Below are 22,177 nucleotides of genomic sequence, written 5' to 3' on the forward strand. Positions count from 1 at the left end.
ATTATATAACCTGATCAGAATCAAATGTATTGACCCCATAAGCCTGCACATACACAGAATGTGACTGGCTCTCATAGGTCACATTTGACATAAAACAACACAAGATTAACTAATTAAAAGTAGTGTGCAAAACAAATTAAAGCATAATTCAGAAATAGGCCTCTTTTTAAGGTAGCATATAAAGTATAGATAAAATATAGTGTTTGTGTTCCTGTAGTGTGAGTCTCTGCGGTTTTCTGATACAGAGATGCTCTTAGACTTCAATTCTTCAAGTCCAGCAAATTCAAAAGCCCTTTATTAGATATCGTAATTCACGCCTACATTTGTTACATAACATAAGCTCACACTCACTTGTTCTCTCGCTGCCGTCGAAGCCCCGTGTCAGTACATCAGTGAAGTATATGACAGATGTTGGCCATGCGAGGCCCTTGTGGAAATCATTTTAATATTACACAAAGGTTAATTCCACCCCTGGGTTTTCCCTTTTATGCTTCATGCCATTTTCCATCCAACAAGGTGCATTGTGGGGCCAATCTACCTAATTATAGATGATGAAGGAGCAATTAGCATGCTGAGATCACAGGGCGTGGACCAGAGACGGAGGATGGTGGGGGAATTGGAAAAATAGGAGTTTATTTTCACGGGAGCACGGTGACCTCGCGGGTTAGCAGAAACCGCGCTGTAGCTCTGCAGGTTTAATTCCCTCACCGTCTGATGTGTTTTCACTAAACCCTGCCAGTCGCTCTGGATAAGATTCATGCATAAAAATAATATAAATGGTGATGTTGCGCCTCTTTTTCCTGGGCCAACCTGCCCCGACCTCGACCCGCTTTGTTCTCTCCAACTTTCCGAATCCATTGGAATTTCTGCTATGACATTTGGGAAATTTATTCTGATTTTAGCCGCCACTTGTAAACGGAAAAAAAAAAAAAAGATGATTGGCATTCAGCGTGTTTCATTTAGCCCACATGTTGGAGCTGTAACATTTGGCAGGAGCACAGCTTAAATATTGCACGCTGTAAAGGTTTTGTGGCTGAAAGCTGCGACTCAATTCAGGCAGGCAGAGTAAGTGCCTTGATGAATGCCCATCTCTGCTGCAGACCCTCATTATTCAATGAAATTCAAATGGGAAAAAATTAGACACATCATTATGGATTGCTTTTAGTGGTTTAATAATTAAGGGTGCATACACTTGATGAATTAATGAATTTTCATAAAAAGCAGCAGCCATTTTGTGATTGAGACCTTGGAAAATTGTACCGTGATCCACAGAATTACTCCATCAAAATTTTTGGAGACATTAAAATAATTGAATCTGACTATGGCTATGTCTCTCTGTCTGTGCTCGCAGGCACCGTTTGCACTTAACCTCATCAGCAGAAAGTTAACCATGGAGCCAAAGATCACCGTTAACGCCAGGATTGTGGTGGTGGGGGCGTCGGACACAGGTCTATCCTTCCTTGAGGTGCTTGCATTCTGGTGAGTCTACCTCTTAGTGTGATTTCCACTGGGATTTTTACCCAAAATGTAGATTGCATGCAGCAACAGTTCATTCCACTTTTTTTTAGAAACAGCAGCAGTGACCACCGATGTGTCAGGATTTTCTCTGTAGCCGTTCAGGTGTTGATTGGGAACCACAGCAAGAGAAAATGTAACACTAAAACAAATTATTATTCAAAATACCCAATAAGTATTCACCGAATTCTCAGCCAAAGTGTTTTCATCATAATAAATGAGACCAACAGGAATAGCCTGTGCTGCAACCTGCAGTGGAACCAAAATGAGGTCGAGTGTGGCACCAAAACCAAATCAGTGCCACTACAAAGAAGCTGTGTGTGAGCAGGTTGGGCTTTTACAGCGGCATGTGTGGAGGTAATGCAGTCCTCCTTCAGTGCCTCCGGCCCAGGAAGGTCAAACAGTCTGAATCAGTGTCACTGCCATGTAGGACAAGTGCAGAGGAAGAGTTGGGCAGGACATGGTGGTCAGTGTGAGGCGGTAACTCATCGCATTACTGTCACTAATGCAATTAAAATTTTCAGTAACAAGTGTAATTTCAAAACCAGGAATTACATTATGGTTTCTATTCCCAGTAACGCCCCCGCAACCTTTCCTTTCCCCTCCTCCTCTCCTTTACCAGGGGCAGGTTACACAGCGTACGTATGTAAATACAAAGCAAGACAAGAGAGCAGTCAGCAGCAGAGTGCAAACCTCTGCCAACACTATATGCAACTGCCAAGATATAAAAACAATAATTATAATGATCTTTATTTGTTGTGCACTTTTCAGAATCCAGGTGCTTCACCAAGCCAGCAAAAAAAAAAAAATAAAATAAAATAAATAAAACAAGTCATGAACTCATCAGGTTTAAGCAACACTTTGGTGTATAAAAAGCAATAAAAGACAGAGAAAAAATAAAGAAAGAAACAAAGAAAATTAAAAGTGGGAGTTGCTCTCTCCCACCGTCACAGCCCCTCTTAGCCAGTCAGTGTGAAAAGTGACTTAGTTCTTCCTTTCCAGATGACCGAGCTCTCCACCAAGTTTCATGATGAATTCATTCTGAAGTCACATGCCTGTTTATGAGAAGCCACGCCCGCTGCCACGCCCACTTTGGCCAGTCCATGTGAAATATGAGTCATTTCTTTCATTCAAATGTTACATGCATTTTTATATGAGGGATGAAAACTGATTGACTTTTCATGTGAATTGGCCAAAGGGGAGTGTGGCAGTGGATGTGTGATTCATTTTAGGTGAAAATCCAACAACTGGCAAATCTTGACAACTGCATGGTCTTGGTGGAGGTGTGCCTCCTAGTTTCCTAGTATTCATAAACAGAAACGGCATAAAATGTGCAAAAAGTATTCCTCAAAGACCATGTAGAACAGATAGTGGAGTTTAAAGTGTTGCATGCTGAGCAATCATTCTGTAAAAGGGATTAAATTAACATGTGCACAACGCTCATGCTGATGCACATGTCATGGCAAACAGCTGGGGCTCCTGTGGTTAAAATCATGTGGTTAAGCATGATTGTGCTTATCACAGAGAAAATGTTCCAAAGTGTCCTGGAATAAAGAAATCTGCTGCTCAAGAACAGAGCACAGGTGTAACATTTTCACCAAGTCCAGATTTAGTTTTTTTTCTGGTTTATTTTATTTCTTAATCATCCTTTTTTTGTAATTCCAGGAATCCAATCCCTTGAAATGTCACTTGACTCTGGGTCGGCTGTGCCGCATGTTTGCCTTCATCCTTTCTTTGTGAGATTAACCGCTTCAGCAAATAATAAGAAGCGCAGGGCTGCCGATTCAGAGCGGGGCGATAAGTGCCAGGCAACCGGCCGTCGTATAGGCCTTTTCTTTTTTTTTTTTTTTTTTCGTGGAAGTGAAAGCAGAGCTGACTCAGACTGGCAGGGCTGGCATGACGGCACTGCTGGGCGGGACGGCAGCGGGCACACAGCTGTCTGAGGCCTGGCATTCAGAGGGGCCAGCGCTAGCCCCCCTTTAATTAGCCACTCCACTGTTTCCCCCGTCAGGGATCTGCTGCAGCGATCTGTGTTTGCTGTCACTAATGAGTTGACTAATGAGGCAGTTAGTGTCCGCTGAACTAATGGCGAGGCGGCGATGCATTGAGAGGGTGAGTGATGGGTCAGGCCTGCTGGGGCCCCCCTTATCAGCCCTGCCCAAACGGCTAAGCCCCCCCCTCCAAATCCACCACCCCCACCACACATACACACACACGCTCTATTAGCGAGTGGGACAGGGTCAGACGGATAAAGAGCTCCGGGGCGGCTCGGCCCTCTCCTCGCCTCGGTCAGGCTGCAGGGTCACTGTGGCCGTCTGTCACCGCCTGATAACAGCACAAATCCAGCGCCTGGTAATTTAGTCACATCCAGACACCAATAATGGGCCTTAATGCCTCGGTGCTGTGGCATAAATCCACCTCCTGGCCCAGATTAACAAGGAAAGTTTGACTGGAACGATTGCCTGATTATCATGATTATTATTATTATTATTTGCGTGTTCACTTCTAAGCACTGAGAGCGAAATCAGGGATCAAGTGACTCGCGGCGCACCGCTTAGAGCTGCTGGTTAATGATTCTCGATAAACATTGTTTTGACTTGGTTCTAATGGATAACATTTCACGTTAAAGCAATCGTCTACAACATTTTCACATTTGCTGTCCTTTCGTCGCACAATCGTGATGCAACCTGTATCCAATTCATAAATCTTTTCCGTTGTCATCTTCTCTGAAGCCCTGACAAAGACCTGCAGTCGTCCTAACATGTTGGATTTTTTAATGATTTAGCCACCACCATAAAGGTTTTTATAATATTTCCTTCCTCGTTGCCACATTTCGTGTGCCTGGACCGCCCTCTGTTTTACGCACTCTGTTTTCCCTGTTTCCAAGAGCACCTTCTTTATCTTTGTTTGATCATATTGAGCAACCAGTCATCTTTTCTCTGTTTGTCTTTTCTGTTGTCCAGTAGCTCTTTCCTTCTGCACAGGAAGTGATGCCTTTTATGTTTTCGCCTTGTTTGGAATAAGCAGAGGAGGCAGAACTGGGTAAATGTGTGTCTTTATAATTGCCAAAACCAGTTGAGCGCTAACCACACGTTTTAGATGTGGTGATGCTGAACACTATGCAAGTGCTGATTGATTAGATACGGTGGGCAACTGTGGGACCCACTCGAGCTCAGGGTGAAGAAAAAAAAAAAAAAAAACAGGAATCTTGAGGATTGTCATTACAAACCTGAAATTCATCATTTAATATTTCAAAAACACAGATGATGGCTGAACAGACACAGAAAAGAGCGCCACCTACAGAAACTCAAACCCCATCAACAGAAAATCTAAGGGAAAAAAAAAGTCACGTCATCAGTGTGAAGAGAACAGAATCACCACAGGGAAGAGAATTTAGCAGTGAAGATGGAGACTAAATGAAAAATGTAAGATTAGCATTTTAATGGATCATTTCTTATGTTTACATTCACGATTGATATATTCCACAAATTTACCTTCCACTTCCACCTCTTTACCAGCCAGCCAGATTTCTACAACAGAATAATGTCCTCATATGAGGGATGGTTACCTGCCGGTGTGGCTCATTTACCAGCCACAGTGAGATCTTAGCAGCATTGTGGTGTGTGCTGCTGCAGAATGCATTTCTATCAGCGTCTGACGTGGCGTGCATTCATCCAGCAGGGAGATGAGATAGGAGCAGAGCTGTAGGTGATCTGAGGCTTCGGCGTGATAAGACCAAACGCCACGCAAGGTCCAGCCTCCGCTATTCACACAACGCAGGAGCTGTGGCTGCTGTTATCAGCGATGCAATGTCCTTTAGGCCCCGACAAAAGAGGTCATTTGCATCACAAGAGACGTTTTACACTGCGGACTGTAAACACACGAGGTAAACTGTAGCAGGGGAGCTCTGCATGCCGAGGACCCACAAATAAATCACCCCATGGACTCCCATCGCAAAAGATTTTTCTCGTGCATGTAACATTACTCAGAACTTAATAAATTTTTTTTTATTTTACATTTTTAATTTAGAGTAGGGAAGTGAAGCCTGTGATCTGTGATGGGTTTGGTGCAGAGACAGCAGGCCATGTCTCCATTAATATTCTGAGGAGAATAAGCCTCTCCGCACGCCGCAGGTTTTATTTTGCTCGTATGGCCAGTGTGTGTTTTCACTGAAGAGCCCGGCTGTGTGCTGCTCAGAGAAAGCTTGACGGTAGCTGCTGAGGGAGGGAAGAGCAGTTACTCATTCACTTTCTCCACCCACGTTTTCCCAGCTGGTCAGGGAATTTGAGTCGGCGACCTTCAGGTCACAAGCCTGCTGCTCCAACCTCCGAGCTGCTGCCGCCCCCAAGCAGCCTTTTGGACTGTGCAGGCATATTGCAACAAACACTGCAACTTGCTATTATTTCCACTGTCAATCAATCCATTGATTTTTTTTTTTCCCTGACTAATTGATGATGATGATGATGATGATGATGATGCAAAATTGCTCACTCAATCTGATCAGCAGCCACAAACCCCAAGATTTCATTTAATAACGACAAAAAACAAAGAATCACAGCTGAATCTCAGTATTTGAGAAGCTGTAACCCGCAAATATTTGATATTTTTACTTGACAAATGACTACAGCTATCAGCATTATAATTGATTTTTGATTTTTTTGTCAATCAACTAATCGATTAATCGACCAATCAACTAATCATTTCATTACTATTTGCAAACTTCCTGTCAGAGGCTCTGCGGTCTCTTGCTGTGTTTCATATTAAATGATACTTCTCCTCACTTGTAATTTGTATCTGTCAGATTCACCGGTGCTCTGAGAGGAAACAGAGAACTTAAGGGCATCAATACTTTGCTCAGTGTTATTGATTGATTAACACACACTGAGCTGATGAATTAATGGATATACTATTCTATATTTTTATGTTTGTTTTAAATAGTCTCAGCAGCACTTTTGCCTTTGAAAGACTATTTGTTGATTTCATATTGTTTTCCCAAATCTCTGAATGGAAAAAGTTATTTTGCAAGTAAGACAGAATACAGAGAACACTGGAAATGGTAGTGTTGTTTTTTCTCCCTGATGTATAAAACAAACATATACATTTATATGTGATATATGTTCATATATGGGGAGAAAAGTACCAAAGAATTGACAATTTGCACGTTCAGTAACATTTAATGTACCTGCAGATGTGTCCGCCCCTAACCAGTCCTCCCATTTGTCGGGGAATAGTTCAGAAAAGGAGCTGTCTTATCATCTTGTGCTTGCATCCAGAGTAATGTAGTTTGACAGCAGCAACAGCAATAAGCTTAGATTCCTCTCTCTCCAACATTACCAGCGACCAATATTAAAGAGTCCAGTGGTCAAAGCCCAGGCACCCCTCCCTGCAGATTCTTTCCTTGTGCCCATAAACTGGCGGATGTTTTATATTTTCCATTTTCTCGTCCGCCTAAATTGAGTTAGATAAACTCTCCATGAAGACGTGTAATTACTGGAGCTCTTAAACTCGTCCTTCCCCGGAAAATCTTCTGAAGGACAAGTTAATCCGAGTATTCTGTGGCTTAGCGCTCATGCTTTGCAGCGTTGTTTATTCTCCACAGCCCTCACCTGAGATTCAACAACCTGACCCTGATCTCAACAAACGGTTTCCCGGGCGACTACAACCATGAGAATGTCGGGTTTCTGTCCACAAGGTGAATGAATATTTACTATTGACAAGATCTGATGTGATGACAACACAGCGTGTCATCAGGCCTCGTCCCAGACAATGCACCATGAGAGCGTTACTATGACTAAACTCTAAGTGGATTTTTTGAAGTAGCCTGCTTATTTGTTTTTCCATGCATTCGTAGTGGAATAATAGTAAAAGTAAGACTACTTTACTCTAGGACTGGACAATTTGTTGATATGATATGGATATTGTGACATGAGACTAGAATTGGCCTGGGATTTGGGATATGATGATTTAAGTATTGATTTCTCTTGGTTTTAAAGGCTGCATTACAGTAAAGGGATGCATTTTTCTGTTGTAGCTGTTGGTCCTGCTTGCTCACCATATCCACATTACTAATGACTGTTTATCAAAATTCTCTTGCATGTAAGTGTATTTGTGAAAGCACGGACAGTCATGCCTTCAGTAGGATCAAAATACTGATATGAAGGTATTTGGTCGAAGTTATTGTGATATTTGATTTTGTCCATATTGCCCTAATTTAGTCCTAAAGTAAAGAATGCATCCTTCACATTTGGAATTCAGGTTTTCAGCGTAGCGAACTATTCAAAGAAAAGATATTGCAGTGCAGCGTGTATTAGAACCATAACAGGAAGCAGAAACTGTTAAAACCCATCATACAACTTAAAAAAGGCTAGCAGGGAGAAAATCAGGTTTATGAGCATACTCCTGGCAGATACATGGCTTTTACCCAAGAGCAGGGAAACTGGCTTTAACATAAAGCATTGCTGACATGCTGAGTTTGTCATTTAATGGTGAAGGGGTGACATGTTTATCATACAGTATGACTCAATACACAACACAGGCTTCATTATTCGATAGATCTGTGATGCGATGGAATAAATAAAATGTCTGTCCCATTAAATAAAAGTTGGTCCCATTCCTATCATGCACTGTGCCAAACTGAGCTCTTGGCTGCCTCCTGCAGTCATGCATACAGCAGCAGCGACTTGGCCCAGCTGTCTCTGCGCTCCTGCGTCAGTGTGGTGACGGGGAAGATGCTCGGCATCGACAGGGAGGCCAAACATGTGCTGGTGTCCGGGAGCAGGAAGGTTCCCTACGACCACCTCGTCCTCTGCACGGGCCTGCAGTACCAGGTTAGCAACATCTAACATTACTGCTTACATACAGTTTGTAAAGTACATATAAACTAAAGACATGGAGAGGAGGAAAATACTTGTCGGAAAGACGATCACCTCTGTGTTTAATCTCTCCTCTGACATTTTTGACCATTTGCTTTTCAACGTTTGTCCCACCCCTTTTGTGTTGTAATTGATTGGTTGTTTTAAAACTGATGGAGGAATTCAACATTGGAGGCGTTTCTGCAGCCGTACTTTAAAAAAGGCAGGGCACAACGCAATGTAAAAGGCCTGCATTCAACGCAAGTTTACACTGGGAAACAATTAAACATCAAAATGCTAAAAAGTACATGTGTATGGCCCTTTAATATAAAATAATGTTAGCCAGCATGCTGAAAAAAATCAATGTACCAGCCTCAGACCTCTGCCAAATAAAAAAGAAATTACTTTATTCTCACTTTAGTCCTTGGCCATAAATTCACAGGAGCTTGACTTTGTTGTTTAATAAAGTAAATTTGATTGCACTAAAATTCATTTTATATCTCCACATTATTTAGCACTTTTAAATGAAACCATTCAACTGCTTTGTTAATTTTATCTGATATTCCAGTGTTTTTAACCATACTGTATATCCTTACATGTTTATATGTTTATATATTTATACTGTGTGGTGCACTGTTTATTATTTCTCTTATTCCTTCAACACTGATTATTTTTTTTCATTAAGTTTTTCAACCACGTTCGTAAAGCACTTTTGGTGAAACGGTTGGATGAAATGTGCAATATAAATAAAATACAGTGTAATTCGTGTTCACCATGCTGCTATAGGTCCCCTGTCCCACTGGTGTGGATGTAAGCCAGCCCGTCACAAACAGCGAGCTCCATCCTCCACCTGGCCTCCGCAGGTACACCGGCCTCGTGCCGTCCAACCTCTTCACCCTCAACGACCAGCAGGACTGCGAGGCGGCCCGTCGCTGGGTCTGCAGCAGCTTCGTGGGGCTGGAGGGTATGTAAACAACCCCTCCTCTCCCCCATACACACACGTAACCTAAATTTAATCCACAGTAGTGTGTCATTATTCAGCTAGTCAGCGATGAAGTGCCCCTGTATAATTAACGCCTAATTAGCTGCAGAGAAATCTTTCATCCCTGTGAATCAGGTTGTCCTCTTCTATCCATTTTCCAGAATAATATCAGTTTCTGAGAGGCAGGCTTTTCAGCGGAGGGGAAAATACACGGGGTCATTAAGCAAAATTAATCTGCTCTCTCAAGGAATTGCGCGGTGATCTAGAGTAAGGCTATTATACATACTAATAAGGAGATCCCAGTCATAAAAGAAACCATTAGTGAATGCAAATTATGATGGTACACTCAGGCAGGCACCACATTGTTTTTCAGGTTTCATTTGTTCATTGCAGCATTAATAGTAATAATTGAAAAGGGACATAAAAAAAATAAACTATAATTTTAACAGTGGACTGGAGTAGAGTAATTTTATTTCCATATTTCATGTGTTAGGGCAGGCTTTAATGGTAATAGGCATAGTAACTGCCAATAGAAATAAAAAAGTAAATCGTACCCACTGTTTAAAGCAATTAAAAATAGAAAGCACTCTCTCAAGCAGGGTGCGTCGGTTCTCTGTTTCATGTTAGTACAAGCAAAGCAACAGTAATATCACACAGCAAAATCATGAGTATTAATTTAACTCTTGAAGTGTAAACATCAACACCATATGTGCGTCTATGAGGCCTACATGAGTCCACACACATCACAGTTCATTTAAAGAGTCACCTCAGAAAAATCACTGCATATTAACACCAGAAAAGCTGCCATATAATGGAAAATGGAACTCATCAGGTGATAGTTTTCAAAAGTAAATCAATGTTTTTGTTAATTGTTGAATGTTAAATTAAATGTTGAAATGTTGTTGATGTTAGACTCTTGTGCATTTATATCCCGGGGAAGCTCTGCCAGTGATAGTAAGCGTGATAGTAAATGAATGAAGTGACGGCGTGTGAATGCAGCAGCTCAGGCAGCAGAGAGCAGGGCTCAGCAGCTACAGCAGCTTTCAGCACCACGGACAGAGACACACCAGCAGCAGCACACACACACTAACACACACACTAACACACACACACACACACACACACACACACACACTAACACACACACTAACACACACACTAACACACACACTAACACACACAATAACACACACACTAACACACACACTAACACACACAATAACACACACACTAACACTCCCACTAACACACACAATAACACACACACTAACACTCCCACTAACACACACAATAACACACACACTAACACACACACACTAACACACACACTAACACTCCCACTAACACACACACTAACACTCCCACTAACACACACACTAACACACACACTAACACTCACACTAACACACACACTAACACTCCCACTAACACACACACTAACACACACTAACACTCACACTACCACACACACTAACACTCACACTAACACACACACTAACACTCCCACTAACACACACACTAACACACAAACTAACACTCCCACTAACACACACACTAACACACACACTAACACACTCAGTAACACTCCCACTAACACACACACTAACACTCCCACTAACACACACACTAACACACAAACTAACACTCCCACTAACACACAAACTAACACACACACTAACACTTCCACTAACACACACACTAACACTTCCACTAACACACACACTAACACACACACTAACACACACACTAACACACACACTGGGCTCAGTCTGGACACGGTGTGGACCCTGACTGGACATTTGGTTCACGTCAGATCAGAGTATGTCCAGGTGGTTCACTTTGCCATGGCAACGGCTGTAGCGTGATGATGTCACCACGTCATTTGTTTGAATAACTTTATTTAAACTTCCATGGTGACAGAACAAGCACCTGCTGTTGGGTGGATCTCTCTGTCAAGGTGTTTCAGCGCACAGCAGCAACGAAGAGGAAAGTTAAAGTTAACGCACGAAATGAATTAAAAACATCAGTGTGTTGATAAAGTTATTTAACAGTTATTACAAGCTAATCTCAGGCTATTGTTATTATTAGCTGATTAGATGTGAGCTAAGTTAATCCTAATTACAGTTTTTTTCGATTGCTTACACACTAAGAACATACTCTTAAACCAATGTGACAAAACTTGAAGTCATTGGAACTAAACCTTAAACACAGCGTGGCCATACCTTAGACACAAGTGCTGCTTTAAACTGTGTTTGCAATTCTGCAACACACTTCCTCCTGAACACTAGACACTATTTCATACAGAAGACACCTCGCTCAAAAATGAAAGCATGTGGTTACATTTGGGAAAACACTTATGTTCAAAATATAAAACACATCAGGTTATAAGAAAACCTGAGACACACACGTGAAAGCACTTACTTAGAAAACTGAACACCAACCAGTCAGGGCCTAAGCACTACAAACAGACCCCAGGTCAGCCATGTTGAGTACTTTGCGTGGAGGCAGTGAGAGAAAGAGGCACAGGAAGACATCGTATGCGATGTGGATGATATTTTGTAGCTGTACGGAGTTTGATTTTGTTGTACTGTTTTATTTTTGCTTTACATACTATGTATGTATGTTTATTTATGTTTGCCAACTCACAAACCCTGGTTTCAAAACAGTAAATCCATCGGCCTAATGAGAGGCTCTCTTCCCAAAATAACACATTTTGTTTGCAAAAGGCTCTTACCATGACAAAACATTTCAAACATGCAGCAAAAGACATTTTGTCACCGCCCAATACAACTAATCCACTCACTCACTCACTTCATACTCAACACCAGAATGCAACATACCCTTTTCAGTCTGAGCAGGTTCAACCTTACTTTTTCCTGCGTGTACGGTAGTCATATTTTTTTTTGACGATTTACATCGTCACATATTGTAAAGCAAGTAGCAAAAGCCAATATTTCCCTCAAACAACTCAACTTCTGCCCAAATGAGTAGATTCCTTCAATCAGCTCTACTGTGCTGTAACACAGCTGACAGCAGAATACAAAATACAGCTGTCAGTTTGAACAAGGTTCTCCTGTGAGCTGCACATTCAAATGTGAACTTACAGTAAAGAACTGCATCCAAACTCAGAAAGACTTTGAAGTGAAATTTTACTGTGTTGATGGAAAAACTGAAATACTGTAATTCACATACAGTATTACACAGAAAAAATACAGAATACAATTTATAGGCTCTTTTTTTGTAGGTGCATACTGACTGATTGGTGATTGGTGGAAAGGGCAGTGATGCAGGTGCACTAGTGATTTCATAGAGATGCAGGTGCAAAAGAGTGTGAAAAATGTGTGAATCCAATGAAAAGGTATGAACACATTTGCAAAAGAAAACTTGTGCTGTGGTTTGGAGGTGAAGATGATGACAAAGTGGATCCCAGTTTCATTATACTGGAAAAAGCGATTGAAAAAACTGTACTGTAAAGTACAATATACTGTATACTGTATACAGTTGACAGAGTTGACACCTTTCTTATTTATTTTTATTTTTTGGTTATTTTGGAAACAGCTGTTACTGTGAAAAGATGCTTAATTTCTGTTTTGAGCTTTGCAGAATTCCTTTTGAAGAAATAAATGAAAAGCAGTAAAAACTGCAGTGTTTTGTGTTAAGTATGTTATTGTGTTGCTTGCTGCTGTGAAAGTATGTTCATATTATAGAAATGTGTATCCTTTTGTTATCAGAGTTGCATTTTGACAAAGGATTTTTAAGTTTTGATGACTGAGTTTCAGTTTGCCATAAATGTGTATGGTTTATTTCCAGGTGTTGTGTCTTATTTGCGCTGTGTTTAGAGTTTTGGCACAGTGAGCAAAGCATTTGTAAAATGAGTTCAAGCAATCAAAAAAAACTGTAACTGCGTTATTGTCAACAAAGTAAGTAAGAATAATGTCTCCTCCCAAAACCTTTTTACTTTTATTTTATTTATCAAAATCAAGAGTCACAAGGTTTTTTGTCACAATTGTCTTATTCATTGTTTTATGAAAACAGAACATGTTTCCATGAGCCACGCATCAGTTCTCCTGATGTGAACAAACTCTTCTGTCGACACCGTGACATCAGTTGAATGTGTACAACTGTTGCCACGGCAACGTGACCCAGAAAATAGTCTGATTTGCCATGAACCAAAGGCCCACGCCAGTTCTACCCATTTAGTTTCGATGGTTATAAATTAATAAGTTAGTGGTAAATTCAGTGGTAAACCCAAACGCCCCTCCCACGTCCAGGCACCTCTGCGATACAACTGGAAAAGCTGAAGCTCCTTCCTCTGAGGAGCATCATCACTGAAAATCACATACATATACCGACACAACTTCACTGCTGCATATCTGTTACCATTTACATTCACATTACATTTACACTTAAAGCTGCATGAGGCAACATTGCACTTAAGTGACCTCACGTTGCAGTGGAAAGCAACGAATTTTGAAGTGTGAAGGTTCATTCCTTGTCACTTCTTGTGTGAATATTTGCCACCAGTTGTCATACCAACACAAAACTCAATTTGAACAAACAGTGATAATCAATAGTTAACAAGCGAAGAGAGCTTACAGAATAGAACAGCTAAATACCACATGTTATACTGTAGATTTACCTTGAGAGTTTGTCAGAAACAGTTTGTGAATTTAGATGGTAGAATCAGGGCAGTTTTCAGTGTCTCCACTGTAAATTAATGAAGCAGCGATGGGGAAATAATTTTAGGCCTGTTCTGGTGTAAATGATGGTTTGTTTGTTTTGTCTTTTAGACCTGTTACCATTATACATTTTTAAAAATAAAACATGTATTCCTAAAGTTAGAGCTATAGGTCTGTCTTTTGGAGGTAAATGTGGTTTTGCTACACTTTCTCTAACAGTGCTAGTAATTTTCTTGCACTACTGAATGAATATGGAGGAAACACTTTGCAAGGCTGTGTGTAAATGCATTTGTTGATTCTCAGCCATGCAGTCCACAAGCAGCTGCTGCTGCTTCCCTCTGTACAGACACAGGATGCCTCTGGGTAGAGCCAGCCCGTCCAGGGGTTAATTTATCTCTGAAGCGAATTTTTTGAATAAACACGCTGCTTAACTTTCTGTAGAGTATGTTGGTACATTAGTGAGGATAATGGGGGTGGCAGTGCAAAATGATGGTGCTACAATTATACAATTATAATATTTGTTCATTTTGTTGTTGCAGGCTCTGTGCCATGGAGGATGCACTTTGATGTACTCTCTTTTTTACATGTTGTATGTTATTATGTATGCTTTTTATCTGCCAGCTGAAAGACAAATTGCCCCTTGGGGAAAATGGAGATTTCTCTACTCTACTTTTACACAACTGTCCAAATTATTATTATTATTTTTAAAATTTACATTAGCCTAGCACTTCATTGTTATGAGAGAGGAGAACAGGGCTGGAAGTATAGATTTTGCTTTGGGTTGTGCTGAGCTGGGGATAAAATTAGCTCCATTACAATCAGACTTTTTTCAACATCAACACTCATGAAAAACATGAAAACAGACGGCTATGAATTTACACATGTATTAAAACGCATTTTATGGTGTCTTTGTCACACAGACTTTTGAAGTGGCCCTGTTCCTTGCCCTTCTGCCCCAAGCTTTGTCCTTTCAATTTAGTATAATTACCTAAAGATGTGGAGCACACACGCTAGGTTCAGACGCTCATTTAGGAGCGTTTTAGGAGCGTCTGAAGGACAAGAGGGCTGTTGGAACAGTGTGCATCAAAAGATAGATTAAGATGCTTTTATTTACATCACTAGATTGTTGTCATCAAAGCATTTCCTTCAGCTCAGTTGAGTTGATAGATTAGGGATGTGATGGCCTTGGATAGCTTGTTTACCTTTTCCCATCTTCTACCAAGGCTGTGAATTCTCTTCAGTTCATAGCAAAACACCATATATCTATTTTAAAAAGACATAAATTAGAATAAAATAGGAAACATAAAAGACCACGTTCTGTTACACAAGAAAATCCTCAATTAGTCATCCAAATGAATAGATTAGATGCAAATCCTTTGACAACTCAATAGTGTTACATTCTTCAGTCCTTTAAGACTGATGCAAATTCATTTCATTCATTTAAAATCTTTTTTTTTCCAAATGTCATGAAGACCAGACATCTGTAAACCTTTTAATATGCTGATTATCCACTCTGGACTTCCAAATAAAGAAATGGAGTGATCAGCATCCCGTACTTTCTGTAAAATCCTGTTGAGTATGCGTCTCTTGCATCAGCTTTGTTCACTGCCTCTGCCTCCAGGTAACGCCGTAGTCTACGGCAGCAGCGTCGATGTCTACACTGCTGTGGAGACCTTGCTGGGCCTCGGAGTCCGCGGGTCTCGTATCCATCTGGTCCTGCCGCCCTCCGAACCCAACACTTCCTGCTTCAGCGACCCCAACGTGGAGAAGGCGGTGGCAAAGGCCCTGGAGAAATCCGAGGTCCAGGTCCACCGCGGCTGCCTGCTGGCCCAGATCAACGACGGAGAATCCCCTGAGCCGCTCACGGCGGTGTCATTCACCACCGACGGTCACCCGCTCCGCCTGCTGTGTGGTGTGAGTCTGCATCCGGTCATCAGTGTCGCTCAAAAGACACATTAGTGAACAAACCGGGGCAGAAATATGATGTTTTTGTGCACAGGCCACGGTGACTGGTGACCTCCAAAATCGCTGGATGGTTACACCAGTTATGGTGCCAGTTTTATTAACAATAGAAAAGGATCTCCCAACAATGGCTGGTTAGCCGCCAGTGTGGCTGCTAGCATTGAAAGACTGACAAGCGACAGCCAGCAATGATTGGGTCTGGTGTTTGCTGTTAATTTCCCTCTCTGGAAGCAAACCCTATGCCATGTTTACCAGGCACAAAACGATTTTGACTTGTTTCCTCACCGTGCTGCAGACATTCGGGTATTCTGTTTGTCGGTTTATGTGCTTTTTCTTACATTGTAAAATAAAACCAGGCTGTAGGGGAGGTCTTGTCTTCCTTGTATTATGTCAGTATGCATGATAAAACCCCTGTTTGTGAAACAGCGTCAAAAACCGTGACAAACTAACTAGTAGGAAGTAGTGAAAATGTTTAATGTCTTAATCCTGAGAAACACAAAATGACCCACGTTGCACTTTAAAGTCATTCCGTCTGTGAAGCCACAGGAACAGTCATTGATTCTCTGATTCATTCACTCTCCCTTCAGGTTTTTATCAACCTCTCCTGTGAAGGGGTCGACTACGACGCCTTCAAGAGCATCAACGACGCTTGTTTGGTGTTCGACGGCAGACTGGTCATCGACGCCTCCTTCCGCACCAACGACCCCGCCATTCGTGCCGCCGGGCCGCTCACCAAATTCTCGCGCCGCTACTACGCCGGCCGATGTTGCCACGCCAGCTTCAACTCCAAGGAGGTGGGCCGGGACCTGGCCAACGCGCTGCTGCCTTTCTTTGACCCCACGCTGGAGCCTGCCGCCGACCCGCCACTCGACATGGATCGACTCGTCCCCGTGTACAAAGACGCCAAGATCCAAGGTCTGGTTTCACTTAATAAATCAGCTGTGGAAACATATGTCTGATACATCTGATGAGTTTCAGGGTTGAACATGTTTGAGGATATCTGGGACAGCAGTGCTAATGTACTAGGAGTGTAAATCACAAATTTCATCAAGACATGATTGACGATGTCACAAAGTCTGCCCTGATACGACTTAGTTTCCATTCAGTTCAGTGTGACGATCGATGCGACACGATATCTTGTGCCCATTTCACACAGTCAGTTATATTTCTATTAAATCGAAAAGCAAGTAAAACATCATTTTAAAAAAAAAAAATTGTGCTCTTCTTTACATTAAAAATGAAAAACAATTTATTCTTTTAAATGAAAATAGAAAATAGACCTTTGAAAAACAAATCAATCTTTTTAATAGAAAGAATAAAAACAGACGTTCTGTTATTATTATTGTTAAGTGCTACATTATTCATGTTAGGTGCAAATGTTCAGTTAATTTAAAGAACTTATGACATAAACAGTGCACAGCTATGCTTCTTCACCTTGGATTTATAATATGACAATATGAGTATTTTATCTCATAATGGCATTGCTTGCAAATGGCATGTTTTTTTTTTTTTTTTTTTTTTTTTTTTTGTCAATCTGTTTCATCTTTGAAATCAGAAATATTTCCAAACTGATTTATTCCTAAGAGGGAAGTAAATGTCCTCATTTTGTTTCGTGAGCTGCTGTGTGACCCACCTGCCTTTTGCAGAGTTTGAAGGAAGGACGTGTGCTCGGGTGGAAACTATCACATAGGAGTGGCATGGGAATTTCAAAATAAAGGCGTAATGTTATCTTAAAAATCGATCGACGTTTTCACTTTGCATAGATGATATTGGATCGCTGATCATTTAATCAATACATCGATGCAGCTCAATTGATTGTTACACAGATATACCTACATTTTTTACAGTCACACACCCACTGTCATTTTATGTATAAGTGACGTATGAGAAAAAAAATACATCAAAATGAACATGGACCGAATTTTGTCAAGTTAAATGAGGTCTGGAGAAAGTGTGAGGCTTTGAAGAGACAAATGTGTCGAGAAGCAGCACCTGAACAGTTTGGGTTCAACAGCCTGTCTCTCTTCAGCTGTGATCATTAAAGACGCATGAGGAGGGTCATTCACATTCAGCTTCACATGTTCACTGGGTTCATCACAAACACCTTCACATTCACCTGCACACGTCAGGTTTGCATGTGCCGGCGCGGTTCGACACTCGCTTTCAGTTTTCAGTTTTATTCACAAACCAGTTAAAATACAAACACAGTCATTTAAGTCTGAATGTGAAATGGGAGGATTTGTTTAGATATGAAGAAGAGCATTTTACATTACAGCTGCAACCTACGTGCACCAGTTTACCTCCATATGGCTCTTGCAGTTTTCTGTTCATTGCTCCACACGTCGTTTGGCTTGTTTATGTTTCTCTAACTGGAAGAATTTACAGTAAAAGTATTTTTTCATCACGCTGTTGTGGAACACTGGAACGTTTTCCAATCTTTCGCCCGCCCGCCCACAGCCGATTCTATTGTGGCGGCCACTCATGCCGTAACAACCCATGACAAAGCTTGATTATGTTTCTGGGTTTTCAAAGAGTAACCAAGGCCATTCCACAGGTTACAGAAACAGAAAAGCCACTCTGCCTCGCCTCTCTATGACAGATGAAATACACATGAACTTTTCAGGGGGAGTTTTTTTTTTTTTTTTGCTCAGAGCAAGCAGAAATGCCATATTATCGCCTGGAAACTAAGTTACTGCTCAGGCTTTCCTTTCCACTGTGGTATCATGGCAACAACAATGCATACCTGATGTTTAATTTGGATTTTTTTGCCAATTTTGCCCCGGGGTTGATTCCAGTACATATTTTACACCAGATATTTTCTTATTTACTCACCTCTGGATTCCCATTAACTGTTGCAAAGTGATCTTTAATTAGCAGCTTTCAGACAAACTGTTTCTGTCTTCTCATCGTGTTTTCGCTCTGTTGTTAGGCGGGAAGCTGCCTGGAGGATACAATTACCTGCACGTTAGCAAGCCGTCCGTCCCGAGCCCAGCAGTAGGACCGGCTTTTGTCAAACACGTAAGTTTTCCTGTCAGAAACATCTGTCGGCGTTTACCCGTCTCTGCAGCCTCTTTGACATTACAGATGGATTTTAAAAAGAGCACCAAGTGGAGTGTGAGCAGCGGTGAGTTGACAGATTTAAAAAAAAAAAAAACAAAAGCAACAACTCTGCACTCCATCTGTTTAACACGGTGTTATTTTCCTGTTAACGTTTGTCTGACATGAGTAGCTTCCAGTTATTATTTTTATCATTAGAGGTAGTAGCAGTGGGAGCTTAGCTGTTAGTGAGGCAGCTCTCGTATAACACCTGCAGGAGCAGCAGCATCAGCAGCAGAAGAGGCATTATGCTTGTATTGTAGTAGTTTGTGGTCATAGCACATTTGCATTGCATGCAGCCATTTCTCAGCATAATTAGCGTGTGATTTGGGTTTTTATTGTTATCATTATCATTATTATTACATTTTTACATTTAATCTAGTCCGTATTATCTAATCTAATCTGATTTATCTAATCTAATATCCTGTATAGCTCCATATGCAGAGCAAGCCAGTACCACTGCAGGTTAAGGGTCACATGTCTTCAGAGTGCAAACCTCCATCCAGGTTGCAGCTGGAAGTTACAGCCCAGTTTGTGCCTGTGATGGAAAAGAGAGAGGTTCTCTTTACTTTGTCACTTTCACAGAGCCAGGCTAACGACTCCCATAGACTTCAAGTCTTTATGCTAAGCTCACACAAAATGCTACCCATAGGAATTGAATCACTGGATGTACAGAGGTAAATATGGTATCAAACATCTTGTCTCAGTCTGGGGAAGTTGGAAAAGGGCTGTTTTGCCCAAAATGTTGCAGTATGCCGTCAGCATACCCAAGTGCTCTTCAGCACATCCTTCTTTCCCTGGTTTATTCACTCGTGAAAACAGTTGGGTTTAACTGTGCCGGGAATATCAGTTTGATGAGTCGTATTCCTCCTGCAGGGCACACACATTGTGACGGGGCGAGTCGAGATGGGGAACTACTTCTGTCTGCATCTCAACCGCTATGAAACGGTGGAGGCGATCACCTGCCTGTCGCTGAAGCCCTTCCCCGTATCTAATTACCTGTGTCTGTACGGGAAACACCAGCAGCTGCTCAACCAGCTGTGCTCCCGCTACGACCAGGGCCTGATCACCAACCTGTACAGGTGGGGCACCAGGACACTGACTGCAGTGTGCTCCAAGAGAACTTACTTCCAAAATGCTCTGTTTTCATTTTGGGGAAAAAAGCATTCAGTCTTTAGCGGATGTAATCTGTAGTTTGGTGTGTGTTTCTTCTGACCAATTGTAGACGAGGTGACGTCACATCCAGATGTTTCCAGCAGCATTTTGTTTCCAAAGGGTTTCAGTGATCTGAAACATCAATGGGAAACAGCAGGTTTTGGTGTCAGTGCCTCACAATCAAAGAGCAAGGCCTTTTTTTTTCTAGAGCTTCCATTCTGCATCGACGTTCAACAATCATACAGCCGCAGCACACGGACCAGAATGCACCGCTGCAACAAGACAGTTCACAGCTGTGATCAAAGCCCCATTTAATTCACAGCCGAGTGATTGCACTTTCAAGCCATTTACATGCCATTACACCCAACAGACAGTTCATGCCCCTCCTCTGGCGTGAGTTGAAAGGCGTTCAGGAAAATGCAGCAAATCTCTAACTGAAGTACAGGTCAATGAGGCGGGCTGAGAGGAAGTCAGCTCATAAAAAAAAGGCAAATTACAACACTTAAATACAAAATCATACCTGGAATGTATTAAACATCAGAGATGGATGATATCTAACAATGTAAGAGTATCTGGTGGGTATTCTAATTTGTTTAATTGTGGAAGAAGTTTATACTGTTGTCAAATGGCACTGACTTCTTCAAGCTGAAATGCAACGGAAAGCAAAGCAGAAAACTTAAAAAATAACTCTGCTGATAACAGGGAGGGAATAAACTGCGTGAGATAATCAGGACTGTGGGACAACACAGAACAAGTGAGATCAGCTCTTTTATTGATCAGGTCATTGTAAGACATAAAGAATAAAGGAACAAACAACACATGTAGAGAACATGAAGAGAGTTCTGCTGCGCTGGGGAACCTCCACATTTATTTGAAGGAGGGGAAATATGCCGACCACTTTCACCAGTTTACCAGCAGCCACTTTGATCCTTAAAACAGAAAAACATCATCAGAAAATCCAAAAAGGTTACCTGCCAAAGTGTCTGGTCGACTAAATTATCAGAATTACCAGCCACCGCCCAAAACCTCAGTGAGTGACCCCTGTCCTGTCAAGTGACACGGACAGGAGGGCCGGACGGGCCGGGGCGATTTAGGAGGGCGAAGTGGCTTTTTGTCTGCGCGGTGTCTGTGTGTTGGGAGTGTGACTTTGCGGCGTGTGTTTGTGAAATAGCGGGTGACCTGCTTCTGAGGTTTCAACACAAATGACCCCCAGACACTGGCAGCTATTGTCCCCCGGCTCCTAATCTGTTTATGCAGCTCCCCAATCTGTCTTTGTGCGGCGGAGGGCGAGACAAAGGCCGGGCCGCCCTGCAGCGGCTGCCGGGCCCTGCCCGAGTCTGGCCGGCCCGCCGCGCCTCGTCATGCTGCTCAGTGAGCTGACTCTTAAAGTCATTGTTGAGGCTGACCGGGCATCACCAACCGTTAAAATAATTGATTGACCGTGCTGCGGTTGGAGGTTATTCAACGACCACAATTAGTGGGGCTTCTGTGTGTGTGTGTGTGTGTGTGTGTGTGTGTGTGTGTGCATCAGTGGATGGGTTTTGTGTGCTTGGTAACAGGCTTCCTTAAGTTTAGTCAGCATCAGCCTTTTATTCAACATCAGAAATTAGCCCGTTTCTCTCACATTTTACTTATTCACTCAATTGCTCATTTTTTCAAACATTTTAACTGAGAATTGAATTATTATTATTATTACCATTATTATTATTGTTATTATTCTCAAATCAATCCAAACCCTGGTGAAGTTTGTATGTCAGTATCCACCTTATTTTGGAATATGGAAGTAATCAGTAATCAGTGTTTTTTGGTGGCGCACTTCCATTTGATCACTTCCCTGCTAACTAGCTTGATTCGCTTATTTGACGATGTTGTGGGAACACATCCGATCCAAATCAATCAGCTGTTGCGTTAGCTGCTGCGCTGAAAAGTCAGTGAGC

The 22,177-nt window shown here is 41.8% G+C and overlaps 1 protein-coding gene across 1 annotated transcript in view; it reads left to right on the top strand.

The window, feature by feature from the left end:
- Positions 1-22,177, top strand: part of cfap61 (cilia and flagella associated protein 61) — a 42,258-nt gene that overhangs the window by 18,679 nt on the left and 1,402 nt on the right. Inside the window, exons 16-24 of the mRNA XM_030047807.1 lie at positions 1,352-1,479; positions 7,115-7,207; positions 8,174-8,342; positions 9,153-9,330; positions 15,649-15,941; positions 16,577-16,904; positions 18,919-18,968; positions 19,803-19,835; positions 19,962-20,167. Coding sequence (XP_029903667.1) covers positions 1,352-1,479; positions 7,115-7,207; positions 8,174-8,342; positions 9,153-9,330; positions 15,649-15,941; positions 16,577-16,904; positions 18,919-18,968; positions 19,803-19,835; positions 19,962-20,167 — 1,478 coding nt within the window. The remainder of the gene's footprint in view (positions 1-1,351; positions 1,480-7,114; positions 7,208-8,173; positions 8,343-9,152; positions 9,331-15,648; positions 15,942-16,576; positions 16,905-18,918; positions 18,969-19,802; positions 19,836-19,961; positions 20,168-22,177) is intronic.

This window comes from Myripristis murdjan, chromosome 24 (assembly GCF_902150065.1).
Source record: "Myripristis murdjan chromosome 24, fMyrMur1.1, whole genome shotgun sequence".
Taxonomy (NCBI): Eukaryota; Metazoa; Chordata; class Actinopteri; order Holocentriformes; family Holocentridae; genus Myripristis; species Myripristis murdjan.